The following is a 26,024-nucleotide window of genomic DNA, read 5'->3' as shown; positions in this document are numbered from 1 at the left end:
CAGCAATGTGTTGAAGTAATAAGGAAAGCAAATGTGTTCGTTCTTCTTGTTGAGTCATTTTAGTCCTAGTGCTCTAAAATTTAGGACCCCGTTTGGTGTTTCATTGTCAGAGACACTGGAGTAGTTTGCCATTCCCTTTTCCAATTCATTTTACAAATGAGGAACTGAAGCAGAGTGAGGTGATTTGCCCAGTCACAGTATCTAAAGCTGGATTTGACTTCAAGTCCTTTTAGCTCCAAGCTTACTGCTGTAACCCCATGCTACTTAGCTGCCCTAATGTGCTCTTGGAAACATTAAAAGAGAAAGAGTTTCCAGATTTGATGAAGAGATAGTCCTACTTTTTTCTATCCTGCTCAGACTTCACTTGTTCTTCAGATTTCAATTCTGGTTTAAGAATGACTATTGCTAAGAAGGAGAATATCTAAAGTCTATAAAAATGGTCAGTTCTTGAGTCTCTGTTGTATGAGGTCTGTTGAATGAACTGTATACTTGTTAGTTTGGGCCCTGAGGGCAGAACCCCAAAGGAATGAGTGGAAATTGTAAAAAGGCAAACTTAAAGAAGATGTTAGGAAAAAACTTCTAAATAATTATAACTATTCAAAAATGGAATGATATGCCTAGAAAGGCAACTGTTCTCATCCCTTAGAGGTCTTCAGAAAAAAGCTGAATAATCACTTTTCAACTAAGTTTTAGGAAACGTCTTTTTGTGTATGCATTGGACTAGATGGACTAGAAGAGATACAATTCTCTTCCATCTCTCAAATTCTGATATTGAAATAATTAAAAATGAGCCACTAAAGATAATTTAGTGTACTTTATGTGTTCTGGTGTGAACATAAATTGGCAAAATGTCACCAGCTCATTAACTAATAGGAATATTTTAGATTTATATGCTTTAGGCCTTTAAGGTTTTTTTAGTGTTTTCATATACATTATCCCTATTTTTTCCTTACAAAATATAAAAAGGCAGATAATATTATCCCCATTTTATAGCTTAGGAAACTGAGACTGAGCAGTTATAGACTGAGTGAATGCCATAGAAGCAGTAAGTAATAGAGCCTTTAACTCAAAATTTACTGCTTTTTCGACTTTATCCTTATGACATTTTGAATAATGATGTTGCATAACAGGAACTCTAGTATAAAGGCATTGTGTTAATGTGGTGAATTTTTATTTCTTAAATTTTTTGAGTTTCAATATGACTGCTTTATCTCTTCATCTGAATTCTAAGATTATTGAGAGTAGATATCCTCTCTCTCTTGATCTTTTACCCTAGTTTATCAGGAGAGTTTATAAACTGGGACTTCAAATCTGGTTTTATTTGTTTAACATTCTACTTTTCCATCCTACTTTTTCCATCCTTGGGCTTTACTCAAGATATATTCAAATTCTTTGTCTTAACAATGAAAGGAATATTTTTCAGATAACCACCTTACGGAGAAAAAGGAAGAAATCATGGAAAGTGAAAAACAAAGTGAGCATATTTCCAAACAAGGAAAAGCAGATGTACAAAGCCAAGACCATACTAGTGCTAGTCCTGTGCTTACTGAACCTGCCAAGATTACTACTCTGTAAGTACATATACCCATTTTTGCTTTTTTCTAAATAAAGAACTCACAAAATATGAATCCTAATATTCTATCTGATTTACCATGGCATTTGTTTGTTGTTATTGCTGGTGTATGTGTTTGTGTGTATATATACTTGGGTGTGGATATGTGTTTTTTAATGATGTTCCTAATGGTAGGTTAATTTTTTGTGTGTATATCAAGTTTCCAGGGCAATAGACAAAGACAAATAATCTACCGGGTTACTTCCCAGCAAGACAGCTCTGTCTTGCAAGTTATAAGTGGACCTGAGACATCTCTACAAGATGAGATTCCTGTAGATGCTATGCATGTTTTCATTGATGAACATGGTAAGTCTCTTCAAATGTTGTTAATATAAAATTAAGGAAAGTCTCTTAAGAGAAAAGGCATGGTCACATAGAGAAAGTATTGACTAATTTATGGGGTGATAGGCCTCAGTTTTCTTACTAGCTCTGCTATGATTCTTACAGAGCAACTACTCTATATGTGTTGCTGACTTGTAGACCTGGTTTCAAACCCTGGCTTTGCCTCTTGGTGGGTGTGTGATCTTGGATAAAACCCTGTCTCTTTTTATATTGTTTGGCTGGACCAATGAACTGTGCCATTGCTATGTCATGTTCTGCTTTGCTCTAACAGTAATCTTTTTTTAATATAGCTTTTTTACAAAACATATGAATGGGTAATTTTTCAACATTGACCCTTGCAAAAACTTCAGTTCCAACTTTTCCCCTCCTTTCCTTTACCCCCTCCCCTACATGGCAGGTAGTCCCATACATGTTAAATATGTTAAAGTATATGTTAAATACAATATGTGTATACAAATGTATACAGTTTTCTTGCTACACAAGACAAATTGGATTTAGAAAGAAGGTAAAAATCACCTGGGAAGAAAAACAAAAATGCAAGCCAACAATAACAGAAAGTGTGTAAATGCTATGTTGTGGTCCACACTCATTTCCCAGTGTTCTTTTACTGGATGTAGCTAGTTCTGTTCATTACTGATCAATTGGAACCAATTTGGATCCTCTCATTGTTGAAGAGAGCTATGTCAATCAGAATTAATCCTCATATAGTATTGTTGAAGTGTATAATGATCTGTTGTATAATGGTTCTGCTCATTTCACTTAGCATCAGTTCATGTAAGTCTCTCCAAGCCTTTCTGTATTCATCCTGCTGGTCATTTCTTACAGAACAATAATATTCCATAACATTCATATACCACAATTTACTCAGCCATTCCCCAATTGATGGACATCCATTCAATTTCCAGTTTTTAGCCAATATGAAAAGAGTTGCCACAAACATTTTTGCACATATAGATCCCTTTCCCTTCTTTAATATCTCTTTGGGATATAAGCCCAGTAGCAATACTGCTGGATCAAAGGGTATGCACAATTTGACAGCTTTTTGAGCATTGTTCTAAATTGCTCTCCAGAATGGTTGGATCTGTTCACAACTCCACCAATAATGATGCATCAGTGTCCCAGTTTCCCCACATCCCCTCCAACATTCAGCATTATCTTTTCCTGTCATCTTAGCCAATCTGAGAGGTGTGTAGTGGTATCTCAGAGTTGTCTTAATTTGCATTTCTCTGATCAATAATGATTTGGAACACCTTTTCATATGGGTAGAAATAGTTTCAATTTCATCATCTGAAAATTGTCTGTTCATATGCTTTGATCATTTATCAATTAAAGAATGGCTTGATTTCTTATAAATTAGAGTCAAGTATCCATGTATTTTGGAAATGAGGCCTTTATCAGAACCTGTAACTGTAAAAATATTTTCCCAGTTTATTGTTTCTCTTCTAATCTTGTTTGCATTAGTTTTGTTTGTACAAAAGCTTTTTAACTTGATATAATCAAAATTATCTATTTTGTGATCAATAATGATCTCTAGTTCTTCTTTGGTCACAAATTCCTTCCTCTTCCACAGGTCTGAGAGGTAAATTATCCTATGTCTTCTGATTTATTTATAATCTCATTCTTTATACCTAGGTCATGAACCCATTTTGATCTTATCTTGGTGTACAGTGTTAAGTGCGGGTCAATGTCTAGTTTCTGCCATATTAATTTCCAATTTCCCCAGCAGTTTTTGTCAAATAGTATATTCTTATTCCAAAAGTTGGGGTCTTTGTTTGTCAAATACTAGATTGCTATAATTATTGACTATATTGTTATTTAACCTAATCTATTTCACTGATCAACTGGTCTATTTCTTAGCCAATACCAAATGGTTTTGGTGACTGCTGCTTTATAATATAGTTTTAGATCAGCTACAGCTACCTTCATTTGATTTTTTTTCATTAGCTCCCTTGAAATTCTTGACCTTTTGTTCTTCCAGATGAATTTTTTTGTTATTTTTGCTAGGCCATTAAAACAGTTTCTTGGGAGTCTGATTGGTATAGCACAAAATAAATAGATTAGTTTAGGTAGTATTGCCATCTTTATTATATTCGCTTGACCTATCCAAGAGCACTTAATATTTTTCTAATTGTTTAGATTTGAGTTTATTTGTATGGAAAGTGTTTTGTAGTTTTGTTCATTTAATTCCTGACTTTCCCTTGGCATATAGATTCCCAAATATTTTATACTATTGACAGTTATTTTAAATGGAATTTTTCTTCATATCTCTTGCTGTTGGATTTTCTAACAATAATTTTTGACAAACACTGCTCTAATGGATGCTTCAATGCCTCCAGTTTATAGTTCAGCTGAAATCTTTAGTCTTTATGTTTCTTTTAATCAAATGATTACTGCCATAAAGGATGGGTATTACCATTCTTCAATTTAAACTTTTTTTTTAACTTTTTAAAGCAAAAGTAGAAACATTGTCCTTGGACCAACAATAAAATATTCTTTTGCTGGAGTTTCACAGTTTCCTGTCTTGTTCCCTCAGAGTCAGGTCTAAGGCAATGGAAATAGTTTTACGTCTTCTGTAGGAAAGTTGCAGCCTCAGGTACACAGCATTTCAACCCGAAGAGGAGAGTCTTCCCAGATAGCCAGTGCCCTCAAATTTCAGTCTTTTTTTTTTGGATTTCTCTCTCTGTGAGAGATTTCAACTTAGTTTAGAATGAGCATTTCATTTTTTTTTTCAGTTTTAATTTCTGAAGAACAGATTATAAACCAGGCAAGGGTTGGCCTTTGAGTCAGAAAGTCTTAATTTCAAATCTTACCTTAGCTTTGTTATTTAGGAAAAGTCATTTATTTACTCTTTCTCAGATCTTTCATCTCAAAAATGCTGTCATTAAATTTGATGGTCTCTAAATCCTGTTCTACATCAATTATATTAGCCTACAATCATATGAACTACAAATAGCTCTGAGGTTTGATGTTCTCTAGCTTTCAAACCCTGTCTCTCCTGTTTTTCTATATAGAATAATTGGTGAAGGAAGGATACATGGATAATGTTAAGATAATTTAAGACCAGGAGGCAAATTCACTGCTTCTCCCCATTACACTTTCCTGGCCTTTTCATGAACAGATACAGTAAGCCAAAATGCCATTACACTGCTATGTTTTTATCAGAAATATCTTTGACTACTTAAGATATGTCATATTCTAGTGCCTGGATAGAATAGATAGCATTAAAATGATTATATATTTAGAGCCATAGATTATCAGATCTGAAAGAGGCTTTAGGGGTTTTTACAAATGATAGCACAAGGAAGACAACTGACAAGCTAAAAATCACATACTTCCCTTTGTTTCTCCTCCTCCACCAGCAGTTTATAAGTGCATTTATGCTACTTTTTTGAATGGAACCTCAGATTAGAGAAAATTTAGGGAAGTGGCTTTGGCTTACATGCTTAAAGAAATGATCTCAAAAATCATATCAAAACATTTAATGAGGGCTGATATATATATATATATATATATATATGTATATGTATGTGTATATATGTAGTACTTACTCTATTTCATTTGCATAAATTATTCATAGATCTTTTATTTATTTTTTTACCTAAATAAAATGCTTTGAAATATTTTATATATAAAAAGTGAACTGAATGTTTGTTTGGGACACATCAATCCATGATTCCTTTTGAGTAAACCTTTCTAAGTAAAATGTCTAAGTAAAAATAGAGTTTCATTCCTCTATTATCATTGTTAACAAAGAATACAAACCAACCAGATTACGACAATATCCCATCTCTACTTATTTTTCTTAAAATACCTTCAATTAATTTTTAAAAGTTATCAAGATTTTATGTATACATTATATTTTTGGTGTTATATAATCTTTTATGGTATTGACATTATATGGAATATATATAGAAAATGAACAGGGTAATTACAGTTTAAATAAGTTATAAGATTGAATATTTACTTAGAATTTTTAGTGGGAAAATGATTTTTTAGAAAGGCAAGTATATTTCTTTCAAACCTTTATACTCTATCCTGACATTTATTCCTTCTTTAGGGAGATTTAAGAAATGTACCTCAGTTGCCATCTTTAATATTAGAAAACAATTTTAAATGTTTTTCCTATGACTTTAAAACAAAAAAGGGGATTTTAATACATTTATATGCAATTTTGTTTTGCATATTTTGATGTTTTTAAGGGGAAATTCGGTCCTGTTATTTGAAGTCTGGGAATCAGAAGGAAGGAGAATTACTCCGTCCACCATCAAATTGTGATTGTCTTTCTAATGCTCGGTAAGTAAAGAATTAATCTGAAATTCATTAGGCTTTACTTTGCTGGGTGATATGAAACTTATTCTAGCTATGAAAGTGATGTGAGGAGACTGTAGCATAGGATGAACATGTCAATTAGTTTTTAAGCATTAAGCCTTGTGGCTTTTTTTTTTCCTATAAAGAAAAAAATTAAGATTGAGGAATAAAAAGAGGTTATTTTGGATTTATAATAGTTATAAATCAGCTAGAAATTTTGAGCATTTACCAAAACTGGAAAATATAATTAGTGAACCATATATGTGGAGTGAGATGTTTGTTGCTGGGTATAGCCAATATGTTTGGATTGTCAAAACATGTTACTTTTTTTATACCAAAGAATTCTATGTGTGTTTGGGGTGGAGGTTGTTACTGAGAAATGACAACATTAAAAATCAATAAACATGTATTTAAAATAGAATTTGCAGTAATAATTCCAGAATCTTGCCCCCAAATGAAACTAAAAGACAAATTCTAGAATCTCAGAATGTGGGAGTTAAAAGGGATCTTGATGATCATAGGTGAACCCACAAATGAAAAGAAACCATTACTACAATGTACTTGACAAATGATAAGCCAGTGTATGCTTGAAGATCCCAAAGGTTCGCCCTATCACTTCTCAGGACAGCCTAATTTACTTTTGAATTACTCTAGGTGTTAGGAAACTTTTACTGAAAAAAAATCTAAATTTACCTGTTTTTTTTTTTTCAACTTTCATCTATTCATACTAGGGCACCTATGTAGTACAAGGACAAGAGTACAAGATCTGGAGTCAGAAATACTCATCATTCTTAGTTTAAATCTGGTTTCAAACACTTTCTAGCTGTGTGACATTGGACAAGTCACTTAATCTTGTTTGCCTCAGTTTATTCATCTCTAAAATGAACTGGAAAAAGAAATAGTAAATCATTCCAGTATTATTGCCAAGAAAAATCCAAATAGAGTCAAAAAGAATTGGACATACTGAAAAATAACCAATAAGTATTTATACTGTTTCAATCTGGGACCAAATTAAATAAATGTAGTCCCTCTTTTACATGATAGTCTTTTAGTTACTTAAAATAGCTTGTATATTCTCCTTGAGACTTCTCTTCTTCAGGCTAAAATCTTTAGTTCTTTTGATTGGTCCTCATAAGAAATGGATTCCAAGCTCCTTATCCTTATCTCTTTTCTCTGAACATTATCTAAATGATCAGTGTCCTTCTTATGATCCTCTTATGGCACCCAGAAATGAATCCAATTCTCCTCAAAGTTTAAAAGACAGAAGAATTGAAAAAAGAAATAGACCCAATTTTCATGATAGGTAAGATAATACTAATTGATGATAAAGAGACAATAGAACTGCTTGATTTCTGTTTTATTTCTGCCCAGGCAAATAATCTCTGACTGTTAAGGACAAAATGAAAATGACTAATAGGGAGGTAATACCTAAGACAAGTAAAGACATATTAAAAGAGGATATAGATACCCTTGATAAATTAAAGTCACTAGGTTTAGAAGAACTACATTCTTTTTTATTATTATTATAGCTTTTTATTTACAAAACATATACATGGGTAATTTTTCAACATTGACCCTTGCAAAACCTTCTATTCCAACTTTCGCCCCCCTTTCCCCACCCCTTCCCCTAGATGGCAGGTGGTCCAATACATGATACATATCTTAAAGTATATGTTAAATACAATATATGTATAGATATTTATATAGTTATCTTGCTTCACAAGAAAAATCAGATTTAGAAAACGGTAAAAATTACTTGAGAAGAAAAACAAAAATGCAAGCAGACAATAACAGAAGGAGTGGAAATGCTATGTTGTGGTCCATACTCATTTCCCATAGTTCTTTCGAAGGGTGTAGCTGGTTCTCTTCATTACTGAAAAATTGGAACTGATTTGGATCATTTCTTTGTTGAAGAGAGCCATGCCCTAGATGAACTACATTCTAGAGAACTGGGAGGAAATGGATAAATCTAGCTGAACCATTAGCAGTGATTTTTGAAAAAAAAAAAATCACACGGAAAGGGAGAGAGTTTGCAAAACTTGAAAAGAGGAAATATCTTTTTAAGTTTCTATGACAGAAGGCTTCATCAGCCTAATGAGGAACTTTTTAAAACTATAGTTTGTTCACTGACAACAGACATGCAGTCTGTCACTGGTTCCATGCAAAACATTTGCAGTTTGATTGATAGAAGTTAACAGAGCTTCTGTTTTGTTGGTATAGTCTTAAAGGATAGAGACCCACATTCATACACTGATGAGGAATTGGAGAAAGCTTTTAGTGAAGATTTCCCATGGCAACATTGTGGTAAATAGTGATTAAGTTATTTAGTAGTAAGTACTGACTCAGGAAGCTAAGTGTCATTGATGGCATTGTTTCTGAGAGAAAAGGCATGAAAAGATCATGACAGCTAACTTAGAAATGTGCCTTGAGCATAGCTTGTTCATAAAATGGAAATGGACTGTGTTTTGAGTATTTGTAAATGACTAATTTGTTATGGTTTTCAAAATGTGGATTATCCAAAATTACAAAATGATAAACTATGCATATTTGTGTCTTTTATGAGATGATTTGTTCCAGTGAGTATTTATTAAACATATATTATGTGGTTCTTAGGATCATAGGAATATAAATTTAGAACTGGAAGAGACTTAGAAGCTAGTTCTTCCAACTCACAACACACATTTCACAGGTGAAGAAATTGTTATCCTTTTCCCTATGTACCAGAGACACAAAAATAAAAGACAATATAGTTCCTGTCTTTATAAAATTTTAAATTTGGTAGGCTAATTAAATGTACCATTAAATATATAAATTTAAGTCTAGAATATGTATAAAGAAACATCAAACAGAGGCATGAGCTGTGAGGAGGCTTAGCTCTCCCACAGTTTGGGGAGTCAAGAAAGAACTCAAAGATGAGTTGATATCTAAAGCAAGATCTTGAAGGAATGAAAATATTTTTATAAGCAAAGGTATGATGCGAGTCTTTTCTAGAGATAGATAAATACATGGAAGTGGGAAAAAGCAGGGCAGGATAGGGGAATTACTGTGAGTTCAGTCTGGCTGAAGAATCACAGCTTTGGAAAGATCATACCATTTCAGAACCATCACTTGAAAGTAAGATTATTTATGACATATATATATATATGTGTGTGTGTGTATGCAAATATATGTGTGTATACATATATGTAATATTATATAACATTATATATATGTGATATAATAAAATATGTATATAATGTTATATATGTATATAACATTTATTTAATTTTCTGTTGTTCATGATCCCATTTGGGATTTTCTTGGCAAAGATACTGGAATGGCTTGCCATTTTCTTCTCCAGTTTATTTTATATATGAAGAAACTGAAATAAACAGGGTCTAGTGAGTTGCCCAGGATCACACAGTTAAGAAGTGTCTGAGGTCAGATTGAACTCAGGAAGATGAGTCTTTCTGGCTCAATCCCAGCACTCTAGCCACTTAGCCAATTAGCTGCCCCTTTCAATCAACTTGATATGGAAATGACCCTGGCTTCTTAAAGCCTATGTGTAAAGGGCTGAAACTCTGAGTAGATGCACTGGAATCAACCAACCAAGCACTTGAGGCTAATTACCCATTGGACAATACTCTATTAGCATATGCTTGGAAAATGGCCCTTCCCACTATTCTATGCTGGCTCAATCTTTTGGTGTATACAGATAATTGTAGGAGGGATTAAGGGGTGGAGTAATACAAGCCAGGGTCACTTTTGAGGTGGGCAAGGAGAAGGGAAGTAGTGGAGAGCTTTTGCCCATTCCCTTTACTTCTCCCCTAAAGACCAAGAATAAAGACCAAGGATTTTTGCTTATCCTGACTCTGACTGATTCTCAGGCTTCCAGGGTGCTAACCCAAACTTCACATCTATGGCAGTACACAGTTGCTGTGATAGTTCTATAAAGCTGAAAAAGTGTCAAACACAGGCCTTGTGACTGTTATCCAAGGATCAACCTAAGTTTAGAGAGGAATTCATCTCCATAAGCTTTCTAAGCAATTGGTAGGTGATATATGTGTATATGCATGTGTTTATCTATAAGGATATGTCTATATTTATGTGTGTATACACAAATAATTGTTGTATATGGGTGTGTTTATATATGTATACATATGTATATGCATACACACATGTAAGCACACATATTATACTGGCCACAAGTAAAAGTATATTTTTAAAACTATCTTGCTAAGGCATCGTTGTGTTATGGTCTCCATCGGGGGAAATAATCCCAATAAAATGAATAATGGAAAGATAAAATGTGGATTTTTTTATTAATGTAATTTTTTTTTCTCTTAGTGGGGAGAAAAGGTAGGGTTGAATGAATACATTTCATTTTTTCCCAAAGTTTCATTTAACCATTGAGTTTTAAAATGATAGGAAAGTGGTTAAATTGTTTTTGCCATATTTTAATAATACAAATCAGCATTTTCCTGGTATGTTACAAAGATGACACAGGATTTTAATCATAGAACCTGCATCTAAATCTAAGTTCTGCTCCTTGTCACCTGCATGATCTTGCACAAATCCAGTATTTGACACAGTGCCTGCCAAATAGTAAGAGATTAATAAATGCTTGCTATCTTGAACTGAGTAAATAGTGGAGTGAAATCTATGTAAGTTGAAGACACTAGACACTAGAAGCATGGCTTCACGTAGAGTCTCCTCTAGCAACTGTTGCATCTCTGGCAAGATTATGGAATGGGGGAATGTAAACCACTAGTAAAAGGTTCATGTAATTCCTCTTATACAATCTCACTTTTGAGGGATAGGAGAAAGATTAGGTTTACAAAAGGGGAGTTTCTAAAAATAAACTAGAATAAGATAAAGGTCATTATCATTATGCCCCATCTGAGAATTTTACTGGAGAGTTTAACTAGAATTGGAGGCAGATTAAGCCTTAAGCACACCAGAGAACACAGTTCTAGTAGAGGGGACCACAGTTTCTTCCATCTCTTCAGGAAGGATATGACATGAAGCCAAAGGCAAGGCTGCCACATTTCTGATACCAAGAGAGATAATAGCTTTCCACAGAGGGTTTAATCAGTTTACAGAATAACAAAATACTTTGCATTTATGTGAGTGTGATATGTTATAAGATAAAAAGCACAAGAAGAGACCAAAAGTGATATAATCCAAAAAATAAATGTGTGATCCAGTGATCATAAAAGTTAAGTGGATTGGTCATGGAGTGAGAGACTTTTACAGTTATCTTAGAGGAGGACTTCTTAAGCTTTTTTAATGCTATGAACCCCTTTGGCAGGCTGATAAGTTTATGAGTAATGTTTTTAAATGAACAAAATTAGATACAATAAAGGACATCTGTGTGTGTGTGTGTGTGTGTGTGTGTGTGTGTGTGTGTGTGTGTGTGTGTGTGTGTAGATGGAGACAGAGAGAGGGGGGATGGACAGAGAGAGAGAAAGATGAACAGAGAGAGAGGTGGACAGAGGAGGGGGTCAGAGAGAGAGAAAGAAAGAGAGAAAAAGACTAAGAGACTGAGAGGCAGACAGAGAAAGAGAGCATGAGATAGGAAGAGAAAGAGGAGAGAGGAGAGAGCCAGAGAAAGCCAGAGAGAGAACAAGGCCAGAAAGAGAACAAGAGACACCCAGAGAGACTAAGAGGCACAGGGTCAGAGGGGGACACAGAGACAGAACAGAATTCATATACCCTAAAGTAAAAACCCTTTCCTTAGAAGAAAGAATTCGGTGCATTGGATTGATCCTTCATGAAGTATTTAAGGGACTTTAGAGCTGGAACACACCTTAGAAAGTATTTAGTGTAAAGCCTTCATTTTACAGGTAAAGAAACAGGTCCAGATTTGTTGAATAACTTGTCCAAAGTCACACAGCTAGCAAGTAGCACAAACAAAATTCAAACCCAGGTCCTTTAATTCCAAATATTGTGCTCTTTCTTTCCTTTCCTCAGAATTTTCCCTAATAACACATTTAGGTCTGAGGGGATAGAAAAAAATGGGACCACTGAGAGAGTAGAGATAAGATAGTAAAGAAAAGCTGTATATCTTTTGAAGACATATCTGCAAGGATCACATCCCAGAATGACTGAAATTCTGTACCAGTCAACCCCATCCTCCAGCTATCTCCTAATTTGCCATTGCTCTATTTTATTGGCACATTTGCTGCCACTCTTATTGCAAAGATTGGACTGTATGACAGTAAGAATCTTTCTAGTTTCTTTACTACTATTTCCACCTTTAGCTTTCTTTCTATTGTCATTCTTTTCCTTAGTCTCCTACAATTTCCCTTTGCATTTCCTCTCTTTGTTGATGTACTATTGACACTTATCAATGCAATCTAACTTATCTTGGATTTAGGATATTTCTTTTTTTTCCCCAGCATAATCATGCTTACTGGGGCTCTACTTTGTCTGAAAGTCAAGTGTGTTCCATTTTATTCCTTTTCCCCAGAGTTTTCCAGAATCCTGAAGGGGATTTTGTGGGGTTTGGGGAGTCTTCTCATCTCCATGGGTTTAATTGTTGCTTTACATGTCCTGTTAATTTTAGGAGTTCAGGTAGCCCAGCTCTGTTTAACTGAGCTGAACAGTCTGATAGCTTTTACAAAAAAGCAATTATTACAAAGTTGTAGCCAGAACAAATATATAAATATTGCTCTACAAACACACACACACATACACACACACACACACACACACACACACACACACACACACACATCCCTGGGGTATGATCCCTTTTACACATCTCAGTTTTTGAGAATGGGGGGGGGGGAATTAGGTTAACAATTTAGCTCAGTTACTACATAACATTAATACCTCAAGTTCCAAATCCAAAGTTCCACTTAGACTTATGTCCTGAGACCCTGGATTCTCAGGATTTTCTGGTGGGCTAATTGTAATATCCAGATTAGAATTTGGATTCTAAGTTCCCCATTCCATGGGATCACACTACATTTGTAATTAGATTAATGAGGGAATTTGTGAAATCAGAATGGAGGTATTGTCTTTTATTGTATTTGACGATAAGGGTTTACAGCTTGAAGAAATATGGTATGGCATTGCTAAAATGGTCTTCTTGCCATGAAGTTCTCTGTAAAGAAAGCAGTGTAATTTTAGTAGATTTTAGGCACTAGAACTCCCAGATCATGAGTTCAAGTTCTAGTTGTTTGCTCTACCTTCCTCCTCCCATCAGGATCTATATTGATTAAAATAGAATAACAATCATAGTTATACAATAATATTAATAATAGTCAGTTAATATTTTTTTAAAAATTGAGCTCCAAATTCTCTTCTTCCCTTTCCTCCCCTCATTGACACATCCCACATCACCAAAATGATATGGGTAATACATGTGAAATAACACAAAATATATTTCCATGTTTAGTCACATTGTAAAAGAAAAATATATGTTTCAATCTACATTCAGACTCCATCAGTTCTTTCTCTGAAGATGGATAGTATTTTTTATCATAAGCCCTTGGATTTGGCCTGGATCATTATATTGCTGAAATTATCAAACTTATTCACAATTGATCAATTTTGTTGCTTCTGTATATGATGTTCTCCAGATTATACTCATTTCACTTTGCATCAGTTCAAGTAAATATTTTCAGGTTTTTACTGAAAGGATCCTGCTCATCTGTATAAGCACTTATAAATCTGCACAGTGCTTAATATGCCTTCTCATTTGAGTTACCCCCAAATCCTATGGTATAGCTACAACTTCTGATTTTGCATATGAACAAACTGAGGTTCAGAAAGTTTAAATAACTAGTTCAGAGTCACATAACTGGCAAGTGTGAGATGCAAGACTTTAACTTAGCTCTTCCTGATTTCCAAGTCTAGCACTCTTTTCACTACAATTTTTTATTCTATAGATAAATTAAACTAACAAAATTAACAAATGAAATATACAATATTAGAACATAGAAAGTCAGAGAAAGGAGGGACCTTAGACTATGTCAGAGTTAGGAAGGATTTTAGAACATAAAATATGAGCACTGGAAGTAACCATAGGACATAGTATACTAGACTGTAGAATATTTGGAGTTAAAAAGCATTTAGACCCCAAAATATCAGAACATAGAATATTTAAACATTAGACAATAAGACTGAGAATAACCTTGAAGAATAACTTTGTAACAGCACTATTATTAGTTTACATTTTCTGAGCATATATAAGTAATTAGATTATGTTCCACTATTTATGTGCCAAGTATTGGAAGCTCAGTTACTATTTGGCTTTCTAATTTTTCTCCTGGATAACTTCAGAGGGTGTGGTCTCACCTTTTCTAGGAAATAGAGACACCTACAAAGCTTTTCCTCATAATTCAAAAATTCTTTATTGTCAGAGGTAATATATCCTTGATCTCAAAGGTATAAGCTGTTTCTTTGGGAGCACATATGTTCCCTATATGATTTACTTCTAGAGATTAACAGTGTAAGTTTATGAAATTATCCTTCAAACATTTGTAAAAGAAGATTTGAAGGGCATAATAGAATGTTCTATAAATTCAGTGATTTGTTTGAGTAAACAAATACACATGATATGCTTCTTGTCTCCTATGGTAACATAAGTCACAGGAGCAGAATCATAGTCATTAAAATGGCAGAAATCTGCTTATATAGATAGACTCCTCCTCAGACATTGCTGGAGAAGCACTTAAAGCAATGCCATCTGTTCTGTTCATGCTCAGGAGAAAACATTTCAATTCCATGCAAAACCATATCCTCTTCAAAAATTCATCTGCTTTGTGACTGTTGGTTTCTGAATACTTTAATAGTCTTGAACTCCTCCCTAGCTTCCTTGAATTGGAAAGTCACAGATTTTTGGGAAGCTAATTTCTTTAGATTTGCAATAAGCCTTGAATTTTGCATAAGCTGATAATGATGATATGATATCTACATTCTTAAACAGGTGATAGAGGAAAAAAACTGTGAAATATGTTTTAAGACATAGAAACTGCTGAAATTTATATTACTAAGTGAGTGGGTTGACCAAGGTCCACTGTGTACCATTTTGTTGGCCTATCACACTAGCCTCTTTCCTCAGAAATGGGGAATTCTTTTAAAGCAGAAGTCAGACATTGCTTGTGGAGTAGATAATAAAAGAATGATATATACTCAATCTACTTGTTGCCTCCTCCTGCAATTAAATTATGAGAAGAATAAACAATGACACAGAAGAGTTTGAAATTTATCTTGTAGAAAGGAAGAAGCCATTGGAAAATTTTAAGAAGAGAATTGAGATGAAAATTTTTTTTGTTGCAAACACATCAATTGGCTTATTATTAACTTGATAATTTTTGAAGGATGGACTCGAGGTGCTAAGTTATCTTTATATTACCCACCCTCTTTTATCAGTGAGAAAACAGAGACACCAGAGTATTAAATGACTTTCTAAAACCACTCATCAGAAAACTAGCATCAGATCATAGCTTTGTCTCATCTTCTAGTCAACTGTTCTCTAAAGCAGTGGTTCCTAAACTTATGTTCTCAGTATCCCTTTATACTTTTAAAAATTAGTGAGAATTTGTCCTAAGAGTTTTTGCTTATGTGGATTATATTATAGATATTTACCACATTAGAAATAAAAGCTAATTTTGAAATTGTAGATGGTGTGAAAGGATTTCAGAGACACCCCCTCCCCAAATTCTCTGGACCACACTTTGAGAACTACTGCTATTAAAAAATTGGTTCCCTATTTCAGAGTCAGAGACACTTTATGAAGTTAGATTTAATCTGTGTGTCAGCCATGGCAATTGGGTCTGTTAGAGCAAAGTCATAAGCTGAGCCTTACTTTCAAAATACAAACACAAATCACAAATGTTCTGGCCAAGTCATAGTTAAATTGCACTACTTTATTTTTTAGATTTAGATAGCTATTGAGTATCTCCACTGTGATCATACATTATAGCATCGTCAATATCATTTGGCTAAATAATTTAACTAGATTTTAGTCCCATCAGATTCTTAGCTTCCCCTACCATTGTCAAGAGAGATATTAACTTTGAATTTGTGGGGAAATTCTAGCTGAGACCACATATAAGCAATTCAACATAGGAAGTTATCATAAAAGCAGTTTCTTCTCTGCAAGGTGAATTAAATGACTGAGAAAACCTAGCTTAATGGCAAAGCTAGTCATCTTTTCCAATTGTTAAAACCTTATTATCAAATAACAGTTTTATGACCATTTCCTGAATATGAATACAGAGAATTAAGTACAATGTAACTGCCATTGACTCTTTGGAGATTAATGGAAGAAACCAGAAGAGCAAACAAACTTCCCTCACTGTCCCCACTGTCACTGTATATATACATATGAAATTTTTTTGATTACCAAAGAAATATAAACAACATTTTCTATCTCCGCAATAGCTGTCTTTAAAGCCAGACACAATCTAGTAATGCTATCTAATGAAGTTCTCCTTTCTTCCCGTGATGAATGTGAAGAAAATTGGATATGGCTTGGATTATAGCATTCAGAACTTTGAGTCACTGCTTCTGAAAGCTTTCATATAATATATATGCTCTAGTATTTGGATGCATAGTCCATTTACACTTTTCATATAGCCAAGAAGTTTCCAAAGCTTGATAGATGGGGAAGCTTTAGAGATTTTGCTTTGTTTTAATAGATTATTATCAACTGATTAAGAGAGAAGAAAAAGATTTCTCTTTGTGATTAATCCTACAAACAAGAGTAAAATGTAAAGGGCTCAGTGATTCAATTAGCAAAGCTTTGAATGCTTCTTGGTCCAAAAAACTCCATTTAAGTAACATAATAAAGAAAAACAATAATGGCTATCATTTATATAAGTGCTGTTAAGTTTGTGTATATGTTCATATAATCTTATATGAAGAAAAATTTTGTGAGATAGGTATTATTACCATTTTATAGATACAAAAATTGAAGTACAAAGCTATTATGAGACTTTGCTGGGGTCACAAAGCAACTAAGTCTCACTAGGTATTCCTGCTTCTAAGACCACCTAGTCTCTCCTCACTCCATTCCAACATCTATTTATCTATCAAATTGATTTTTTAAAGGTCACTCCTCTATTCAATAAACTCAAGTGGCTCCCTATTATTTAGAGGATCACATACAAATCTTTTGTTTGGGTATTACATTCTCTCATAAGCTGGCACCTTCTTAATTTTAGCCTTCTCATATTTTCCTCCCTTTCACATATTTTGATCCACTGAAGCTGGTCTCCCTGCTGGTACTCACACACACTACACTCCAATTTCCAAGTCTGGTCATTTTCATTGACTAGTCCATTGGTGGAACTCTCCTTTCTCATTTCTGACTCCTCATTAATCTGGATTTCTTTAAGTCTCAGCTAACCTGCAAGAAAATTTTCTCTCCCATTCTTCCTTAATGTCTTTCTTTTGATACCACCACTCTCTCTCCCTCATATATGTATGGTGTATGTGTATATATATGTACATATCCACATATTTTATTGGCATAATTATTTGCATGTTGTCCCCTCATTTGACAATGGGGACCACTTTTTTGTCTTTCTTTGTACCCCCCAGTGCCATGAACAAGGCTTAGTGTGAAGCATACACTTAATAAATGTTAGTTGACTGCTGACACAGTATTCACCAATACATATTTCCATCCATATATATACATATATATATGTATATATATATATATATGTACATATATATGTTTGTATAGGTATAATATTTATTTTTATATGTGTGTGGTCATGTTTCAGCAAAAAAGTGATTTTCACCTGTGTTATAATACAGCAAGATAACATTTGTAAAGAGATTAGCATAGTACTTGGCATATAGTAAGCAATTATTATGAGAAACTAGGTATAGCTTTTATCCAATTACATTGAATAAAGTGCTAGACTTAGGGATAGAAATATCTGAGTTAAAATCCAGCCTTAGATATCCACTAACTGTGTGACCCTTGGCAAATCATTTAATCTCTATTTGCCTCAGTTTTCTTAATTGTAAAATGAAGATAATTAAAAAAACACCCACATCCCAAGCTTATTTTGAGGTTTGAATGAGATATTTATAATATGTTTAGCACAGTAATAAGTAGGTGCTATATAAATGCTTATTTCCTTCTCTCTCCTTGCCCTAACAATATATTGGTATATCAAGCAAAATGAATGCATTGAATTTGAAATAAAACATCGAGACATATATATTTAACCTCATGTGGTAGACTTTCTCTCCAAAAGAAGGGTAGGTTCTTTTTAAATTTTTTTAAAATTAATATTTTTGTAATAGATATTGTCTTTACCTTATAGCCATTTTTGGAAATTATTCTCTCATTTTCTAAACTCTTCCCATCAAGCTACATTTTGTAACAAAAAACACAAGCAAAACCAACCAATAAAGCAACCCTATTGCAAAGCACATGTAATTTTTCTGTCCACAGTTCCCTACCTTTTCTATCAATCAACAAATGCCTGTATATGATAGGTTTTGTGTTAGATGCTAGGAACACAAAGACAAAATGAAACAGTCCATGCCTTTAGAAAATTTATATTCCATGAAGGCAGACATTGCATATATATACATAGACAAAATAAAAACAAACAAACAAAAAAAAAACTAGGCAATTTATTTTTTATTAGGCAATATTTTTATTGGGGGGGGGGAGGCACTGGTGGCTCAGAGTCTGGGAATGGTGTTATATGCTCCTTGTGAGTATTCATATCCCTTATATATATCCCAGTGCCTATCACATAGAAGATACTTATCATATGTCTGTTAATTGATTGATTGACTAATTTAAGAGGTGATATTTGAGATAAATTTAAAAGGAAACAAGAGGCAAAAATAAGGAGGGAATGCTACCTAGACATGCGGGACTTATTATACTAAAGCACCAAGAAGGCAATAGAATAGCCCATGTGAGAAATAGCTAAAACAAAACAAAACAAAGCAAAGCAAAACAAAACAAAAAACATTTGTTTTGCTGGACTTAGAGTGGGTAAATAGATTAAAACCTAATAGAATGGAAAGGTAATTTGGAGTAAGGCTGGAAAGGACTTTACTGACAGAGAAGTTTATTTTTTATCCTAAAATTAATGGGGAGTCACTAAGTTTTATTGATCAGGAAAATGCATGGCCAAACCTCCAAGGACACAAGGAAGGTAAATTGAAAGTTCAATTTCTAAAATTTTAATAGCCTATAATGTTCTATATTATATTCCAGAGATAGCAATTACACTTTTTAAAATTATTTTAAAGTTTTATTGAATATTTAAATATTGAGTCAAATTCAACAAATGGGAGACATATTTTTTAGTTGCTTGAGAATACTAGTTGGATGAAATGCGATATAGTGGGAAAAGTATTGATCAAGAAGTCAGAATAGACCTTCTAGACCTAGAAAATAAAGAGATGTCAGAAGCTAGCAAGTCCAAATCATTCATTTTACAGATGGGGAAACTAATGACTAAGGAAGTGAAGTGACTTGCTAAGTCACTTGGAAGAGGGGAATTTTGACTATTATGGAACTATTTTGCCAAACTTAACATAGTCCTCAATGGCAGGGGAAGGGAGAGAATCTGGAACTTAAAGTTTTAAAAATAAATGTAAAAATTGTCTTACTGTAACCAGGGAAAATAAAATATTAAAATACAAAAGAAGACATTGAAAAATGTGTTCCAGAAATAGGATCTCAATCCCAGTCTTCTGACTCTAGAGTCAACAATCTTTGTATGGTACCACAATGTGCAGGTTTTTGAATATATGCTCTTATACTTGGCATGAGACCATGAGCAGGCCACATAGTCTCTTTAAGTTTTATTGTCATTTATGTATAAAATGAGAATGATGCTTGTACTATCTGCCTGTGCATTCACAACTCTTGACCTTGTTATATTGTTGTGATTGATTTGTCCTTTGTTTATGGAAAGGACCAGTGACATCATGGGGTGATTATTGACTTACACAGTGTTTTATATTTTGATGGACACATATAGTGTGGGCTGTGTGTCAGGATCTGGACTATATACATTTCTCAACCAGTTTCCTTTTCCAGCATAAAACATCTGGTGAAAATTATGCTGACAGGAGTTTTTTTTTTTCCTTTGATAATATTGTAATACATATTGGTTAAGATTTTCCAAGGACTTCGACTATTTAGTGGACACAAATTAATTACCTTTGAAAGGATCACTAAGCAATCAATTCAAATAACCTTGTTAACTGTCGATTACAGATACATTAGCATCTTGTTTTGTGATGTCATAAACAAATTACCTTTTTGTTGACATTATTAATGGTTCTTTTCTTTTTAACCTTTCCCCAGTTTGACATTTTATGTTTCTATGAAATTTATCATTCCTTTCTTGTGCTCAACTACCAGGAAAGATCTTAAAAAAGAAAAGAGATAATGATAATAATTCACTGGAAAGAGCATTAAAATTGGATTGCTGAATTTGGGGGACCTGAATTTGACTCCCTGCTTTTCCATTTACTATTTACATGAATTTGGGGAAATCATGTCAACTATCTGCATTCAGTGTCCCCATCTGAAAAACAAATGGATTGGAAGAGGTGACCTCTAAGATCCCTTCCAGGTCTAACATTACAATGCTATGATTGTAATACTGATAGTAATAGGACATGACAATCAGGTAGATAACCCATGCGCAGATTAAAAGTGTAGTTTTGTTTAGGCCTGTGGTTCAAATCAGTTTGAGAGGTGATACACTCTATCTTTACACAGGATGTGGGATTTAGAAACTGAACAAATTCTCAGAGTCCTGAGTTAATATATTGCTTCTTCGTTATTGTTTAAAGTTGTGGAATTTCTGTAACACTGTTGTTCAGCTGTTAAAGTTATGGTTGTTTTTTTTGGGGGGAGGGTTGGTAATGATACTGAAGTAGATTGAGATTTGCTTCTTTCGCTCATTTTACAGATGAGAAATTGAGACAAACAGGGTATATATATATGCCCAGAGCTACATAACTACTCAGTGTCTGAGGCTAGATATGAACTCAGAAAGATAAGTTTTCCTGATTCCGGCTCTTTGCTCTCTCCTCTCTGTTACCTAGCTTCCCTATTTCTGGAATATTAGATACACCCAGATGTAATTAATAGTAGTACAGAATGTGAAAGCAAAGTATAAATGAATCCATACTGCATTCTATTAGCTTGGATAATTTAAAGAAGTCAAATACTTATCAATTAAATCAGAATTACGTATTTATTTCAACAGAGACAAAAGATCATGGGATTTTTTTTATTAGATCTTTGAAATCCTTTAGTCCAAGCTTCCCCTTCCATTTTTGTTTACAAGTCAGAAACTGAGGCCTAGATACATTCATATACCCAAGGTTATAATAAGAAACGAGAGAGTAGAGATGCAGTCAAAAATTAATCTTTTAATATTAATGCCAATCTTCCTACCATATCATACTTGCCTCTTGTGTAAGAAGAAAATTAAATTCTCCAAAACCCCAAACCAGTGATATTTTATCTTTCTTTTTCATTTGGAACTTAACAAATACCAAATAAGTAGAATAGAAAAAAAAGGACTGTCTCTGTCTGTTTTTGTTTGTCTATGTTTCTGTCACTGTCTGTACTCACTCATATTCATTCTTTTCTACATAGCCTTTCAGAGATAAGCAATAATTGAAACTGGGCCAGATATTCAACTCCTTTATTGTCCTTTCTTCCCCTGGCCCCACCAAAATTTTGTGCATAGGTCAGCATCTATTATTGGAAAGATAATTCATTTTATTTCAAAGGAACTTGATGTTCTTGAGTGAAGGTATATTAAATATCCAATTAAATGTACAGTTATTCCAAAAGATGGTTTACCAGAATGAAGTGTACATAGTGTCTGTTCTTTAAGAGCTTTTAATTTAAAGCAGTGACAATGTAGACAAACATAAAGAGGCTATTCAAATGGAACATTTAGGTTGGGAACTAGAAGAACAAAGGAAAAAAGAGGATGAAGAAAAAAAGAGAAAAAAGAAGAAACTTTATTTCAAAATCTTAGAACAGAAAGACATGATAACTGATCGAAACTGTTCTTTCCTATATGAAGAAACTGAAACTCAGAGAAACCAAATGAGTAGCCCAAGACCCTCAAGTTTAAGGACCAGAACTAGAACCCAAAATGTTCAAATCTAATGCTTTCCCATTTTTCACTTGGCTTCTTTTCACTTGGTATTCTATTTTTACTTGTTAATGGTTCTAGAGAATTCAACAATAAATGTAAAAAGTCTTAAAATGTCTTCTGAAATTTGTTCTACTCACCCAAAGTCAATGATGACTATTAATAAGGGTAATGATAATAATTCACACTTATTTAGCACTTTTTAGTTTAGGACAGTTCTCCATATCCCTCGAAGTGGATAGTGAGAGTTATTATTTTCTCTAAATTACAGGTGAGATAACTATAGTCCAATATGATATAACCCAATGTAACTTAAACATTATGTGTATTGTACTTTATATCTGTTAAAATTTCATTGTTTAATTTATGGTGAGGAAAATAGTATTACTGCTATGCTTGAACCTTTTTTAATTAGATAAAACTTGATGGAATTATCCCAGAAGATTCTTTTGAGTCTGTTTTCTCCTCATTTATTTCAAAGTCCCCCTCACAAATCTGAGAACAGATTTCCATTCAGAGGTAGTAGCATTATGATGGAGGGATCTCCTGGTCAACTTTACCTAAAAGAAAGCTCATTCTAGACAAGGTAGCATCTACTTTGGAAATTTAACATCAAGGGGTCTGAATTTGGAATAAGCAATTCCCCATTGGGAGAACTGGAGAAATTGCAGTCTCTTTTTGTCCACAAGATGGCAGCCATAGCCCACACAGGAAAGTATGCAGAGCTCTTGAGATTGATACTTCTTTATTTCACAAGAATTGGAAAGATTTTGTCATCACAAGTTTGAATGCTTTAAGCAAAGGTCCTTTTCAAAATTGCTCCAAATCAGACCCACTTTACAAGACAAAATTTTCAATTGATTTTTTAGGAGTGTGTGTGTGTGTGTGTGTGTGTGTGTGTGTGTGTGTGTGTTCCTTCACATTCAGTTTGTTGTGATGGATCTCCTTTCTAGTCCAAAATATACCCAGTCATTTAGAAAAATACTTTTCTGGGCTTCAGGATTTTGTCTTAAGACATCTTAGATATAGGTCAGATAGATTTGTCAGATAGATAAACCCTTTTTGGGTCTTCTATTTAAGCTTATAAAACTGGGGGATTATACTAGATCAGTTCCTTTACAGCTCTAATGTACTATCATTCCCTGACATGATATAAAGCAAGATGGAATGAAACTGTGTTCATATCAAGTGTGAGATCAAGAATATACTTTGAAGCTCAAGAATGTATGCAGGGGCATGCTGGTAAATGTATACTAATCAAGTCTCCCAGTTAGAACTGGCTCAAGCATAATCCTTGGGCATTATGGGAATTTCAGTATCTGTTTTCTTGTGTCAGTAACAGAACATTTTAGAATTTTAAACATCTGGATTGTACAATATAAATAAATAGATGATTGTGTGAATTACTGAATTTAGTGAATTATCTTTCCTTCTATTAATTGTCCTTTCCATATACACTATGCACATTCTTATTCTTGTTCTCATCTCTGCCTTGACCTCAGATCAATGCCAATTTGGATTAATCATTTAGTCTAGATTTGTGATTTAAATCCTTTAGGGAACTCCCAATTAAAAAGTTCCCTCTATCTTTTTTAACCTCTATTTTTTTTCTATTTTAATAGTATATTATTTTTCCAAATACATATATAAAATAGTTTTTAACATTCACCTTTGCAAAACCTTGTGTTCCAAATTTTTCTTTCTCTCTCTCCCTCTTTCCTAAGATAGCAAGCAATTTGATATAAGTTCAACAAATGTAATTCTTTTAAACAGATTTCCATATCATCATGCTGTGTAAGAACAATAAAATCAAAAGGAAAAAATATGAGAAAGAAAACAAACAATAACAAGAACAAAGGTTAAAATACTATGTTTTAATGTACTTTCAGTCTCTCTAAATATAGATGCCACTTTCCATCACAAGTCTATTAAAATTGTCTTAAATCACCTCAATGTTGAAAAGAACCAAGTTCGTTAAACTTGATCAATACATAATCTTGCTATTACTATGTACAATATTCTCTTGGTTCAGCTCACTTCCCTCAGCATCAGTGCAGCTAAGTCATTGCAGGATTTTTTGAAATCAGCCTGCTCATCATTTCTTATAGAATAATAATATTCCATTACATTTATATACTGTAACTTACATAGCCATTCTCCAATTAATGGGCATCCATTCAAAGAAATTCCATCTATCAAAACAAAGTGGAAACTGTTCAATTTATAACTTTAGAAAGCTACTTGAACCATTGGGAAATTTAGTGATTTGCCCAGGGTCACAAAGTCAGTATGTATCACACCTGGGATTTTAAATCATGTTTTCCTAGCTTCAACACTTTGCTGTGAACCTTGAGTCAAAACCAATTCAGAGAAATCAAAACTCTTAAGTAATTAGAGACAGATTTGCTACTTTTGCATGGTTCAGAAGGCAGCTAAGTGTTGCAGTTGATACAGTGCCAGGCCTAGAATCAGGCAGATCACAATTCAAATCCAGCCTCAGATATTTCCTAGCTCTGTGACCTTAGACAAGTCACTTAATTTTGTTTGCTTTGGTTTCTTCATGTAAAAATGAACTAGAGAAGGAAATGGTGAGCCACTCCCGTATGTTTGTCAAGACAACCTCAAAAATAATCAATAAAAATCAGAGATGACAAAGTGATTAAGCAACAGTAACAAAAAAGCAAAACAATAAAAAAAGAATCTAGGTTCAGAGTAGATGTCATATTTCCACTTTCATTGCCTACTTTAAAGAAAACAATGAATCAATAAACATTTGTTAAGTGACAACTATATATCAAGCACTATGCTAATTAAGAAAGTGACAAACAATATACTTTAATCTCCATTCATTATTCATCGATTCTTTCTCTGAAAGTAGGTGGTACTTTTTCATCATGAGTCATTTGGAATTGTCTTGGACCACTCTATTGCTGAGGATAGTTGTCATTAATAAATGATCATTATACAATATTGCTATTATTGTGTCCAATTATCTCCTGGTTCTGCTCACTTCATTCTATATCAATTCACATACATCTTTCTAGGTTTTTCTGAAATTTCTAATAGCACAATAGTATTCCATTACAATTATATACCACAACTTGTTTATCAATTCCTCAATTGTTTATATGGCATTTCTAGGCTACTGGAAAGTTGGAAATTTTACTAATTATTACAAGGTATAATTTTATTAGCACTAAGTTTTAAGCTTTAAACTAAACTAAGACTATAGAGAACCATATAGGGTTAAAAAAAATTGTGAGAGTTTGGCATAGTGATAGAATGGTCCTCAGGATTTGAATGACAAGGTATTCCAATCCTACCTGTCATACATGTTGTTTGTATGACTTTGGTGAAGTCACTTCAGTTTTCAGAACTGTTTCTTGGACTGTCAGTGACAAAGCAAATGATTATCTGTACTGATAAAAGGATTTTCCTTGACAGAAATTCCCTACAAAAATGAGATCACAGGTCTAGTTCAAAAATAATATTAATAGTAGAAGTTATATATTTCCTGAATGAGTAGAATATCAATAAGAAACTTCTATAATGTATATTTATATATTTGATTTTTAAATGTTTCACACGAAAATAATGGTTGTTTTCCAAACATAGATATATCTACTCTAATTTAATTTTCTCTATTAAAG

General features: G+C 33.4%; 1 protein-coding gene across 4 annotated transcripts in view; it reads left to right on the top strand.

Annotated features, from left to right (window-relative positions):
- The window catches only part of PCNX2 (pecanex 2), a 370,349-nt gene that overhangs the window by 50,283 nt on the left and 294,042 nt on the right, over positions 1-26,024 (top strand). For all 4 annotated transcript variants that reach the window (XM_074262410.1, XM_074262411.1, XM_074262409.1 and 1 more), the window contains exons 6-8: positions 1,424-1,571; positions 1,773-1,918; positions 6,154-6,247. In XM_074262410.1, the coding sequence (XP_074118511.1) occupies positions 1,424-1,571; positions 1,773-1,918; positions 6,154-6,247 (388 nt within the window). The remainder of the gene's footprint in view (positions 1-1,423; positions 1,572-1,772; positions 1,919-6,153; positions 6,248-26,024) is intronic.

The sequence above is a fragment of the Sminthopsis crassicaudata genome, chromosome 4 (genome assembly GCF_048593235.1).
Source record: "Sminthopsis crassicaudata isolate SCR6 chromosome 4, ASM4859323v1, whole genome shotgun sequence".
Lineage (NCBI taxonomy): Eukaryota > Metazoa > Chordata > Mammalia > Dasyuromorphia > Dasyuridae > Sminthopsis > Sminthopsis crassicaudata.
The sequence above is the reverse complement of the archived record's forward strand: the minus strand, read 5'-3'. Positions and strand labels throughout refer to the sequence as shown.